We start from the raw sequence: 12,566 nt of genomic DNA on the forward strand, positions 1-12,566 counted from the left end.
TGTAGCTGCTTTCTTTACATCCTCTCTGATGAATTTACAGTATGATAGTCCATCAATGTGTTTTTTCTTGCCTTTATAATAATACATCGTGTCTTTTTAAAAAGTACAGCATTTCCTTCCCTTGGATTCTTGTGCCATTCAGTTTTGAACCGATGAATATCTGAATGTTACATGTAATGACAACTTTTAGTAATTATATTAATAGATCCTGTTAGAGTGCTGAAGAAATATATGTTTTATCGTGTTAACAAAATCCTTTGATAAAAGAATACTTGATGACATGCCTTGGAGTAGGAGGGGTTCAGAACACTTGAAAATCAGGTCAAATTGCTTACTGACCAAATGTGGCAAGTAAGAATCCAGGGACACAGGACACCTGTGTAGGTATTGGGGAAGGGGAGTCTTTAATGTATTTATTATCAAATATTGCCAGATAGTCCTAGCCAGAGGGATTTCTGTGCATAAATGTTCTTCTGCAGATTACTTCAGCTAGCATAAAATATAATTCAGGTAGTGATTTATTAGTGTGCTTATGGTCTCTACAAAATGTCTTTAACACAACTAGTGGCATTTATTTGTTGCTGCTTTTCTGGTGTAGTTTACAGTAGACAGTTTCATCACAGAAGATTTATACCTGCAGAACTTTTGAGAAGGTTACTTGGCCCAGGTCTGACTTAATGTTAAATTTAGAAATATTTTTGCCAACTCTTTGGATTTGTAGTTTACAAATTTTTGTAGCAGAAACGTCAGAGTTGCTTGCACGATTGCTGCAAGAGATACAACAAATGACACTCCTTGCATTGGCCGAATGACAGCCTGACATGATATTTTGCACAAGGGCTGCCTATTTTCCATTATTTTTACATGTTTAATATTTGTGTTGTCAGAGTTTCAACGTGACAGATATTCGTGCTTAAACGCTTACATTTAATGAAAATGGGATGTGCTTTAAGAACTTGATTCTGCAAGCTTGATGAGAATAAGCTCTGAGTACCTATTTTTTTGACTTGCAAAATCTGATTCTTGGTCTTGCACTGTATAATTCTTGGACTTGAATTGGTGGTTTTGTGTTGCTTGTGTTTCTTCTGTGATAAAGAATTAAGAAAGCATATAGAGATTTTTGTCTTTGTAGCTAAATGCATGTATCTAAAGGCCAAGTAGAATAGTATCTAGGTTTTCTTTTGAAGTCAAATCAAGTTGGTGGATGTTGTACATTTGGGAGTTTTTTGGTATAAGTTCTCTCAGTTTCTGGGTAGACTTGAGATATTTTGAAGTGATGGCGTGGTTTTGGGAAACAGATTTTGGGCACAAGGGATTTTCTTTCCCCGTAGTAGAGAGAGTTTATTCTAGGAAGCAGAAACATGAATACATTTTCATTATGGAAATGGAAAACAGAAATAGAACTGCTAGTGTTAGCTAGTAGCCTCTTGATCAGAAGGATAGGAGCTTCCTCTGCGTATACAATACAGCACACTGGTTTTAAATGTTCTTTTCTTTTTTTTTTTTTTTAATAGAAATTGCTACTCAAGATTAAAGTACATTTTACTGTTTTTCCTCTGTGAAAGCATCTAACCTGCATGGATTCCAGGGATCCATTGTTTGGACAGAGTGACTCTCCTGCAGCCTTGCCCATCACAGTACGCCTCTCGGGCAGTTCTCAATCGTCATCTGTGCCCGTGCGGCCACCCCAGCCGCAGCCTCGCTCTGCAGAGGAGTTCCACCTGGTAGACCAACCCGGGCACCCTCTCTATGAGCTGCAGCCCCTAGGAGGGCCCAGTGCATCCATGGTGAGTGTGTCTGAAAACAGGGGAGATGGTGTATTCACAGAGGAGGGAGCTCTTTGAAGAACTCTTTTATATGGTGCTTGTTTGTTGTAACAACAGCTGATTCAGACTTTATCTCTAGCAACAAGGTGAAACTTTTCAGTGGTTCAGTTCATGCTCCAGCTGCCCTTCCTCAGGTAGGCAAATCCTGTCTGCAGCCATTACTAATTTTATTAAACAACAACTTTTGTCATTATCAAGCCTGGATGTTACTGTGTGATGAGATCTCATAGTTCTACCACTGCTGCTTTCTCTATATTCCCTGGATAAGTGTCTCTGTGGTTTTTTGGGGGGGATTGGAACATTGGCAATAAGCTAACCCACTATGTCTCTCCCACCGCCCCGCCCCAATTAATTTGCTTAAAACATCGCTTTGTAATTCTTAACACTCATTTTGTAAAAAGGTAACTCTCTCACCCAGAGGGTTTGGTTGGCATGTGTTGTACTGTCACTAAAGACACTTCACCCATTTAAAGTGTAATAAATCAGAAACAAGATGGTATTTTATGTTACACTAGGTTTTGTAACATTGTTGGGAACAAGTCCTTGGTAATTATGGGAAAATATACCATAAGGAGTTGTTTAAGTTTTCCAGAATTCTAGGAGATTTAATTTCTATTTTTTTTAAGTCCTGGAGCTTTTCTTCTACCTCCTTTTGCATAAAATGCTGTCCATAGAGGTCAGTTTCTTAGGAGTAAAGGTCAACAATTTTATATGTTGTGATTAATTCTGCTAGTCCATGAATGGAGTTACACTGAATCCAGTGATGAATAGCTTTCAGGCTTTTGATAGCTTTAATAATAGTGTTGTAAGTTTCAAATAAATGCGTAATTCATTGTAGAATCCTCTAAGTTTTTTTTTATTATTTCCTTTTATCAATTAAAGGGCTATTTTAAAAGAGGGAAAGTAATTTTAAGAAATTGACAGTAAATAGGCAGTTTCCTTATTATGTGAAATCAAGTTAATTTACAGGCCCTAATTCCAACCAAAATATTTCCTGTTCTGGTAATAAGCAAACTCAGTTGTGAACTAGTGCCATTCAAGCTTTGGTGTGATTGCCTTACAGATGATTGTTGCCAGCCAGTCAGAAAATGGACAGGTGCTGCATGTCATTCCTTCTGCCCAGCCAGGAATGGCCCAAGTGATCATTCCTCAAGGTCAACTTCTGGATGTGACCAGCACACAGGGTGAGTTTAATCTGTGGGACTTGAGGGTGTGTGTTCCTGTGGCTAAGGATATCCTGCATGATCTCTTTTGTAGCACCTTGTTTGTATGTGTTTCCTTTCCTTAGTCAGTTACAAGACAAAAGTACGTACTTACTGAATCTGCTTTCTGATTCTGAATCTGGCACCCCACACACCACATTTTCTGTTGGGCAAAAGCCTTGTGAAATAAGAGCTATTATGTTCACTTTAGATATGCAATGGATAGATTGAGATATGGAGCAGAAAGCTGCTTCTTGCCTTATTTACCATTAATAAGGACATTTGTGCCAAGACAGACAGCTATATTAGCAGCTTCAAATTTTCACTGTCTGTTTACTTCATTTTGAGTGAAGTAGTTAATTCATGTAACACAGATAGAAGAATTAATGTTCTGGTCTGTTCCAGAGATCACTGGTGATGATGCGTCCGTCTTTTGTGAAGCCAGGAATGAAGTACCTAGGTAGAAATTTAGTTCCCAGTGAAGAAAATGAGATGTAACTTTCACTTCATTGCTGAATTTTTTCCCTCAGTGTGTTAATTGTCACATTTTAAGTATGTGGTGAGATGCACAACTAGAAGTGCAAATTTTAAGCTTTTTGCTAGAAAAGGGACATAGCGAAATCTGAAGGCATTGATTATTTATCTGCAAGCCTTGCTGGGTGGCAAAATGCTGTATACTAGTTTGCATTCACAGAATAAGACTGAGAACTAGGTTGTCACATTTTGTTAAACTCTCCAAGGTTTTTTACAATTTTGCATTTTCTGTATAAAATTCTCAAAATCTGAGCAAATTCTCAAAATCTGAGCAAATTCTCAAAATCTCAGCACTAGGTAAGTGCTCCTGTGGAATGAGAGCTCTAAGGTAAGACTAGAATCCTAATGCTGGGTGGATAGAAAAGAGTTGGGATTCAAGTCATGATCCAGCCCTTTTCACTTAGAGTTGGAATATGGTTTCATGACCTTGCATTGAAAGGCTTGCTCGTACACTAATGCTCATCCTTCCCTCCCTCTCCACCTGCTCTTGTAGGTGTAAAACCACTCTCTGGTTACAGTGTAGCCTTACGTGACTTTAAGCTGACTGTAAGCCTTGAGTTACTAAAGAATTGCTGCTACTTTTTGTAGGCAATAAGTTGCAATGCTGAATAGTATTTTTGTATTCCCATTTTTCATCCTACGTGGGGTTCCCTGTTTGGAAATAGCTCAGTTTCACAGTATTTGAACACATGTTCTAAAACAGTGCTACAGGGTTTTTTGTTTGTTTGTTTTTTTCCCAGAGACTTACTGTATAAAAGACTTTGTACTTATCTGATCTTTAAAAGACAGTTAGGAAGACTTGGTGGTGGTTTACTATGGAGATTAAAGGGGAAGGAGAATGGACTGTCAAACCTCGAGTTTCACTTGCCTGCACATGGTGGTAATGCATGAAATGGCACAGGCTTCAGAGTAGGCCGTAGTGTCTTAAGGGCACATCTGTGTAGAAGGAACCAGTGCTTTGAGCTTTGAGCCAGAGTGGTGGTACTCTGAAATGCATACTTTTGAATCTTCTGGAACAAGTTTTCTAGTGGAGTGATTTCTGTACTGAGTCAATAGCTTATCACTTTCTCAGGATGGGGGAAAGAGGCATCTAAAGAGAGCTCCCTTTTCTTTATGTTGAGACCAAAGTATCAAATGTCTGCTTTCACAGTTTTCCGTTATGTTTTTGTTAACTATACACACAGGCTTCAATCTAACAGTATTGTTTTGGCTTATGGATTGCTCCCTGTTATCAAGAAAGGCTAAAACATTTGTTCTAACAGCATGTCAGATTCAATTACAAGAGGCCTTTTTTTTCTTGTTTAGGTGTTCTTTTCTAAGTACAAAGCAATATCATAATCTCCTTTTTTCTTAGTTCAGAAGCAACCAGTGTGTGATTTGCAGCTGAACAAAATAGTTGTGCAATCCTATATGGATTTGTGAAAATGTAAAGCAGAGTAATTTACAAGTTCTTATTATTTGCTTTGTTGTGGAAGGGTTCATTAGCAGTAGCATGATTACCAAAGTCCTTGAGTACAACCAACCTTATCAAGTGTATCTTCATATGTATGCCTAGAGTTTAAGTATTGATTCACAACTATTAAACTACTTTATCATCTAGAAATCTTATTTCATATGTCAAAATGGTTGCTTTTCCAACACACAAAGTTTAATCATAGCTTGTCATTTCCCCGTTCTGAGTTCAGTTATTAACCAGAAGGCTGTTTTATTTTTGCAAAGATGTTTCGGAAGAGAAGTGTGGTGATGGGAACTTGCAGACTGTGGCGGTGGCTGCTATAGCAGACAGTGCAAGCAGTTACATTCTACATCCACAGGCATCTCTCACCGTATCAAAAAAAACAACCACCAGGTAGGTCAGGAGTTAAAAGGATGAACAATCACTTTGATCCACTGTTAGTACTGCCTTTTTTTCCTGCAGTTTGTTTTTGCAGTGGTTATCACAAAATTAGTATAGAATGGAGGTTATGAACCCTTAGTATTACTGAATGATGTCTAGCTAACTGCGTTTGCAGGCAGGTTTTGTATGTGCTAGAGCAGTGGAAAAAGCAATTGAAGTACCTGTATTCCAGAAATAGTTGGATATATTCTGTCCAGAACAATAGGTGGGCATTTAAAGTAACACAGTGCAAATTACTGAAATCACTCCAACTAGACACTAATACTGCCATCCAAGAGTTGAAAGTGATCTAGTGAAGGAACTGCAGGGAAAGTTGAAGTTTGAGTGAGCAGAGTTTCTTGTATGAGTATATTAAAACCTATATAAACTATCCTCCCGCAAGAAGAGTTAATTGTAGAGATAGAGATTTCAATAGTCAGCATTAACAGGAAGAGCCTAATCTTTGTTCTCTGGATAACTTCTTCAGCTTCCTTTGATAAAATATGAGAAAGTAGCTGCTAACGGTGTGTTTTGGTGGAACATGTAGACAGGCAGATTGGTTGTCAAAATTTCTAAAGTTAAAATAGTTGTTATGTTTTTCTTCTCTTGATGTCCACTTGATTCTGTCCCCATGCTAAGTGATGCGTACTATTTTAATTCCTGAATATTCTGAAATTCTTTTTTGCTTAAAAAACCCCCGAAACCAAATCATAGAATCATAGAATCATTTAGGTTGGAATAGACCTTTAAGATCATCGAGTCCAACCATCAACCATGCCCACTAAACCAATCAAACAAAACAACAACAAAAAAACTCCCCCAAAAATCTAAAGATGACGTTTGCTCTGTGGACTGCAGGCTGGCTTTGCATTGGTTTATGCTCTTTTGAAATCAAGATGTGGAAGAGATTAATCTCACTACAGCACAAATTATATATATTCAAGAAACATTTAAAATGAAGAGAAACAGTTTGTGAATGGATTTTGTGGACACAGTCTGTACCTGTTAGAAAAATAATCCTGGAAAGGAGACATATTTGTATGGACAGGAGGTGATGCACTTGAGTTTTGGAATAATAAACATTGAGTAAGCACTGTTTCTGCCCCAGGGTTTAGGGAATGGAGAAACTAGATACTTACATAAAATAGCTATTGGAGCTGGTTTTCAGTAATTTAAAATATACTAAAATGTGCAGCATTTAACAAGTGTTTGATATTGGTTTTAATCTTCAGCATTCTACCATCAGTCTGCATAAGAAAATTATCAAGATAATCAACCTGGCTATTTCACCATGTTTTGTCTATTGCTGTCAAGCAACAATACTGAGAATACTGAATGCTCAGAGGACTTCTTGAATGTAGAAAACAGTGGGGTTTTTAAATACTTATGTTTACTGTGAATTATTTCAACAATGAAATAGAATATGGGGAAAATGAACCCCAGATTTTTAAAGCAAGTTGATACAATATCTATAGTTTGATCATATGCTGTAGGGTTATACATAATGCACTGATCTGATATGTTACCTGTAGTTTAGACTAAATTGTTGCTTTCTTGGATGTCTGTATAGACTTCTGCTATATTTTTTTTTATTTTTCAGGGTAGTGGAAGATCCCTTTCCTGTCCCTCTCCAGCCATTGCCACCAAATACGCCTGCATGGGCACGCCGTCTCAGGAACTGTGAGGTGGGCTGCAAAGAATTCTGACTTGATGTTTTATCATCTAGATCTAAGATATTGATCCTATTCCATGAAAGGAATAATTCATAGTTGTAGAAATTGTGTTCAAGCTTCCTGGTATTATGAAATAGTACTGGTACAAACTGGTACTACTAGCACATTTAAACACATAAAATGCTATGGAATCCCTTCCTTTTTTGGGAATGCTAGCATAACTGACCACCAACAGCTCCTGAAGCACAAAATGTGCTTCTGAAATCTCAATGCCATACAGCGCTGGGAAAGCCATTGTGCGCCATGTTACATTTCGCTCTTGAACTACAGTGCAAGCTCTGTTGTCTTCTGCTGAGCAAACTGGTTTTTGTTGCCCTTAGTGATCCATTAATTAAAGAAGAAAATTGCTTTTGTATGGTCTAATTCTGCAGCTGTTCATATTAGTTCATATTGTCACATAGAAATCAAAATCCCTGTAACTTGCCAGCGTCAAGTCTGGGACTTAGAGTACCTTAATGTCAATGTTTTACTAAGGATTTCTATTTTAGATACTCTCACAGAATTTTTTTTTTTTTTTTTTTGTACCAGCATGGCTACCTGTGCTTGTTTTCTCTTTTGTTAAAAAGTGCTCTGACTTTATTCCCTGTGATGGCTTTTGACCTAAACAGAACTCTCTCTTTATTTGCATATTGTTAGATGTCTGCAGAACTGTCCTGATGACTGGGATGATATCAACAGCTAGAATGCATCATAAATCACTTAAAAGGAAGGGAGGGGAGATGGGAAGATTCTTGAGAGATCACCTATCCCTTCCTCCTGCTACCAGACTCTTCTGATAGATGTTTATTTTGCTTTCTCTTAATACTTTTTTAAAGGAAAACTCATACCCTCTCTAGCTGGTTCACCTCTTCAGATATCCCTACCATTTGAGGTTTTTCCTATTGGCTTGGCCACTGATAACTGGAAATTGCAGTTGCAGGGACTTAGAAATTGAATTTCTTTCTGTATCGACTTAGAAATAACTTTTAAATCAACTTAATATATTAATCTATTCCTCTTTTTATATGCCTTTTATTTCATACAAACAGTACTGTCCACTATTATATCCACTTAAATGTTAAGAGGTCAGAAAATCAATAACATGAATTCTTCCATGGTGGAGATACCATTTTCACAGAATGAGTCACTTAATTCAGTTGGCCAGTGAGTTGTTAAAGTCCAATAAGATCTATAACCCTTATTACTGTGTTTTTAGCACTGTGGCACATATTTTCCTGTCCTAACATCCAGGTAGCTTACCTGAATCATTTATTTTTGGTTTCATTTTATAGGAGGACTTGTATTATGATCTGCTTCATCTATCTGAGTCTATTATGAGCAATTTCACCTGCTGTGTTTAAAATTCACAGCAGCAGCATTTATAGAAGAGTTCTTATTTTTAAAGAAAAGGAAATCAAAATGTTGTCTGTTTGAATGTTTTCTGAGGATGTAGAACATCTGCCTCTGCTGTTCAGCAGAACTAGTGCCCCTATGCATTAATCCTCCCTGTTCCTTTAAAAAAAAAAAAAGTTATTTTGTTGCTGTTCTGCCTGCAGAGTCAGCCCATCCAAGGAGGAATAACTCAAATTCTCTTCCTCCTTGTATGTTATCAGCAGAGTTGCTTTGCTGAGTTTGTCGGTTACACAGTGTAAATCCATTGGAGACTGCTAGGATGCATGTGCCTTTTCATGGGCACAGACTGGAGACAATGGGATTTTGAGGTGTCATTTATCCTTCAGGTGTGACTGTCTTGCAGAATGTTTTGTTACTAGTAACAGGATTGAAAGGTCCAACTGGAATTTGAGATCTAGTAGAGGTGCAGATAATTATATCAACTCACAATTCCACTCTTTCAGTTACTTGCCAGAATAGAAACAAATGTAAACAGTGTTGAAGTCTGTGAATTTCACAGAAGATGCCAGCAGATGAAGCCATGGTATGGCCGGGGTACATGCTGCCAATTGTGTATCCTAGGGAGCTGGCCAGAACTGAACTCCGAAGGGCAATGACTCCTTTGGCAATTAGTACTGCAGGCAAACGCAGAGCAATATAAGCTGCAGCTGTCCAAAATTAGCACTAAGCTCTGTGTTTGGTGTTGATTCCCTGACTGCCTTGAAATGTTCAGCTTACACTTGCTGTGCGTAGACAGTGTAATGCCTCTGGTATCCTGCTGCTGTTAGTTCACTCAAGGAAAACTGCAGTCTTGATGTGTGTACTTCAGTGTAAGCTTTTATGTACCCTTGCTGAGATAAGGCCAGCAGGGAGAAAAGGAATGCCCCTTTTTTTGGCTTGTAGCTTGGCTGGAGTTAAAGGGTTGGAGAGTATTCAATTACTTTGAGGTAATTAAATTGTTAATAAAAAGTGGATTTAAAAAATAAATGGTTATTTTCTACAACCTACTTAGTTTTCAGTGGTCTGATCAGGATGCACTTCCAGCATGTATCAGCATACTGAAATACAGTGTAATTAAAAACTGCATTAATTAATCAACTGTACAAAGCTAAGTTCATTTGTTTGTGTGGAGCAGATGGTTTCACTTGTCCATTTTTTCCTACTTGGGAAGCTCCTAGAGAGCAGGGATTCTATGTGCTGTATGATTTTCTTCTCCTCCTCCCCTCCCACCAATTTTGGGAAAATGATCAATCTTGCGCAGAAGTAAAGCCAGAATAGGAGACAGTGCCGTAACTGTTACTGCTACTTTTCTGGCACAACAGTTTTATCAGTCTTCTCATCTCCCTAGAGTAAGGCCAATGACCTATTTATAGTGACAGGTATAAGACATGGAAAGAAAAATGCTGGTCACACAATATTCACTGTGTGGAGTGGTACTGTAATCCCTCTTGCAAAAGGGGGCATCCCAGGTTTCTGTAAAGAAGGTACTTCTGGTACTTCTCAGGCTGCCTTGCTTCTCCTGGATTTTTCAGATCAAGTTTTGGACAGAAATGTTATTTATAATTTCTGGCTAAACAATTGCCAACTTCTCTTCCCTACTACAGCTGTTTGAGCGCCGCCTATGCAGATTTTCTTAACTGCTGGAGCAGTGGGCTTGCAGTGCAGTGAGCTGCTGAGGTGTAAGCAACTGGTGTCTCAGAACGACTCATGCATACATAACGCTCTGCTTTTGGGCTTGCGCTAGCACCAGCACCGTGCTGGCCCAGTTCATTCACAAGGTGTTCATTTGTTCTTTGTTGACTTTAGGTCTTGCTAACCACAGACTCAGTGCAGCATGCGTGTGTTGAAGTAGATGCATAGACAGTTTTTAGTGCCTCAGAAATTCTCTGTGGGAGTCAAGTGAAAATGTTTGCCTAAGACGAATTTGTGTAGGAGGTGACTGCAACTGGTGTGCTGGCAGAAACAACAGGAGTGAAGTTGTCCTATGGAAATCAGAGTTGGCAGTAACTGTAATCTTTTCAGGGGTTCTTGGTTTACTTAGGGTCTTGGAGGGCTGACAAACTCCTGACCTCAGTGGGGACTGTTCTGGTGTTAGATTTTATGGTAAATCTATTTGTGAGGATACTAGTATGGGGAAAAAACCCATGAAACACCAAAAATCTGGGCCTGTGTCCTCACCTGCCAGAGTCCCTGACTGCTTTTGTTTTCTTGTGTAATGTTCAGCAGTCAGCTGGGTGAATAATCCTACTATTTCACCTCCTTTCCATGCAGAAAATTGGGGACTCGTACCGCGGCTATTGTGTGAGCGAGACAGAATTAGAGAGCGTTCTAACGCTACACAAGCAGCAAACACAAAGTGTGTGGGGGACGCGCCAGTCTCCAAGCCCAGCCAAACCTGCCACACGGTTGATGTGGAAATCTCAGTATGTCCCATATGATGGGATCCCCTTTGTCAATGCAGGTAACTAACTTTTATTTTAATAACTACTTTCAAAATTTCAACATCAGTTGCTAACTGGCCATAAAGAAGGATCTTTATGGTGTTCCTTAGTATTGGTAAAGTCAAGGCACAAACATAAAAAAAGAGCAGCTTGGGCACCTCCATGACACAGTCTGAAGGAGCTTGTTTCCCTGAAACCACGGGCTTATGTTTTGTTGTGATTATTTCCTTTTGTTCTTTAGAAATAAATTATTAAGTACCATTTGATGGGGTTTCTTGTGATGAGATCTTTAGGTGGAGATCCCATCTGCTCCATCAGGATGTGAAAGTTCTCGTAAGGGTAAGAGCTTGTTTGAATATTCTTGCCTAACTTGGAGATCCTTTGAAGACTTTGTTCCGTAGGAGCCAATAAACTATTTAAGTGGCACCCTTTAAAAAAACTAATTAAATTTAAAAAACAAAATAAACTGCAGCATATGTCAACAGGCAGATTTTTGGTTTTTAAAATGCGTGTGCAGACTTCACAGGTTGGTAATTTAGCTCATGCAGTGCATATGTGAGATTACTAAAGAGTTCATTCAGATATGAAATGAACAGGTTTTAATTGTTACATAGAGATCATGAATGACTGGAATGTAGGTTATGTGCTTGGTTTTTTCTTTTTTTTTTTCTTTTTTTTTTCCTGAAAGTAACTGAAAAAGTGAAATGTTAGCACCAGTTTTAAAGCTTCAGCCATAAACTGTGAGGTATAAGAAAACTAAGAACAAAGCCAAAACAATTTACACTTTTATTTTTTCCTCAAAATGTATATGAGACATCTTTAGTTCCCTCTAAGATTTGCCTGATAAATTAGTTGCCCCACAGTATGATATTTAGAGCAAAAACACACATAGATTTTTTTTTTTCTTTAAAATGTTGTAGACTAATAGAGACTCACATTATGAAATTGTAATATTTTTTGCTTTGCTCAGACCTCCAAACAGGCATTGGGTATATTTTTAACATGTTGCCTTTCCAATACATTTAGGTTTAGTTTATAACTCCTCTATGAAGAGCATTCATTAAAATCCTTTACACCTGTAGAGCAGACGCTGTAAATATGATTTACTGAACTGCAGTTTAAATCCCAGATAACTGAATTCTGAACAGTGCAGGACAAAAGTGGTATTCTTGAGGAATGTATCCCTTCTGCGTAAGTGTAACCAATCTGTAATACCTTCCCTGCTGTGCTTCAGCTGTGGGGAAATATAGAGAAGCTGGCTAGCTTCCTGTAGTGTAAAACATGCACTAATCATCAAAATTTTGTTTTTTATTTTTAATAAGAATTTTGGATAGTTGATACTTTCATAAAACAAGGGCCCCATCAAATTGCTTTTGAGATTCATATTAGCAAGGACTAGTTTAAAGCTGTTGAAGTCTTTTCAATCCTAGAACTTGAATTTTGTTCTTGAAAAAGAGACAAGATATCTGTTTGTTATACATAGTTCTCTTTTAAATTTCCTATTTCTTTATTTGCATTGATTTTTTTTAAGTTTTTTTTTTTAATGTCACACTCTAAGGCAATAAATCATTGGGTATCTTATG

General features: G+C 38.0%; 1 protein-coding gene across 4 annotated transcripts in view; it reads left to right on the plus strand.

Annotated features, from left to right (window-relative positions):
• The window catches only part of CARF (calcium responsive transcription factor), a 41,648-nt gene that overhangs the window by 5,721 nt on the left and 23,361 nt on the right, over positions 1–12,566 (plus strand). The window contains exons 3-7 of one of the 4 annotated variants that reach the window (XM_052791247.1): positions 1,566–1,787; positions 2,890–3,010; positions 5,282–5,411; positions 7,039–7,123; positions 10,814–11,003. In XM_052791247.1, the coding sequence (XP_052647207.1) occupies positions 1,566–1,787; positions 2,890–3,010; positions 5,282–5,411; positions 7,039–7,123; positions 10,814–11,003 (748 nt within the window). Of the gene's footprint in view, positions 1–1,514; positions 1,788–1,942; positions 1,961–2,889; positions 3,011–5,281; positions 5,412–7,038; positions 7,124–10,813; positions 11,004–12,566 lie in introns of those variants that run through there. The other 3 variants (XM_052791245.1, XM_052791248.1, XM_052791249.1) reach the window with 3 other exon arrangements.

This window comes from Harpia harpyja, chromosome 7, assembly GCF_026419915.1.
Source record: "Harpia harpyja isolate bHarHar1 chromosome 7, bHarHar1 primary haplotype, whole genome shotgun sequence".
Lineage (NCBI taxonomy): Eukaryota > Metazoa > Chordata > Aves > Accipitriformes > Accipitridae > Harpia > Harpia harpyja.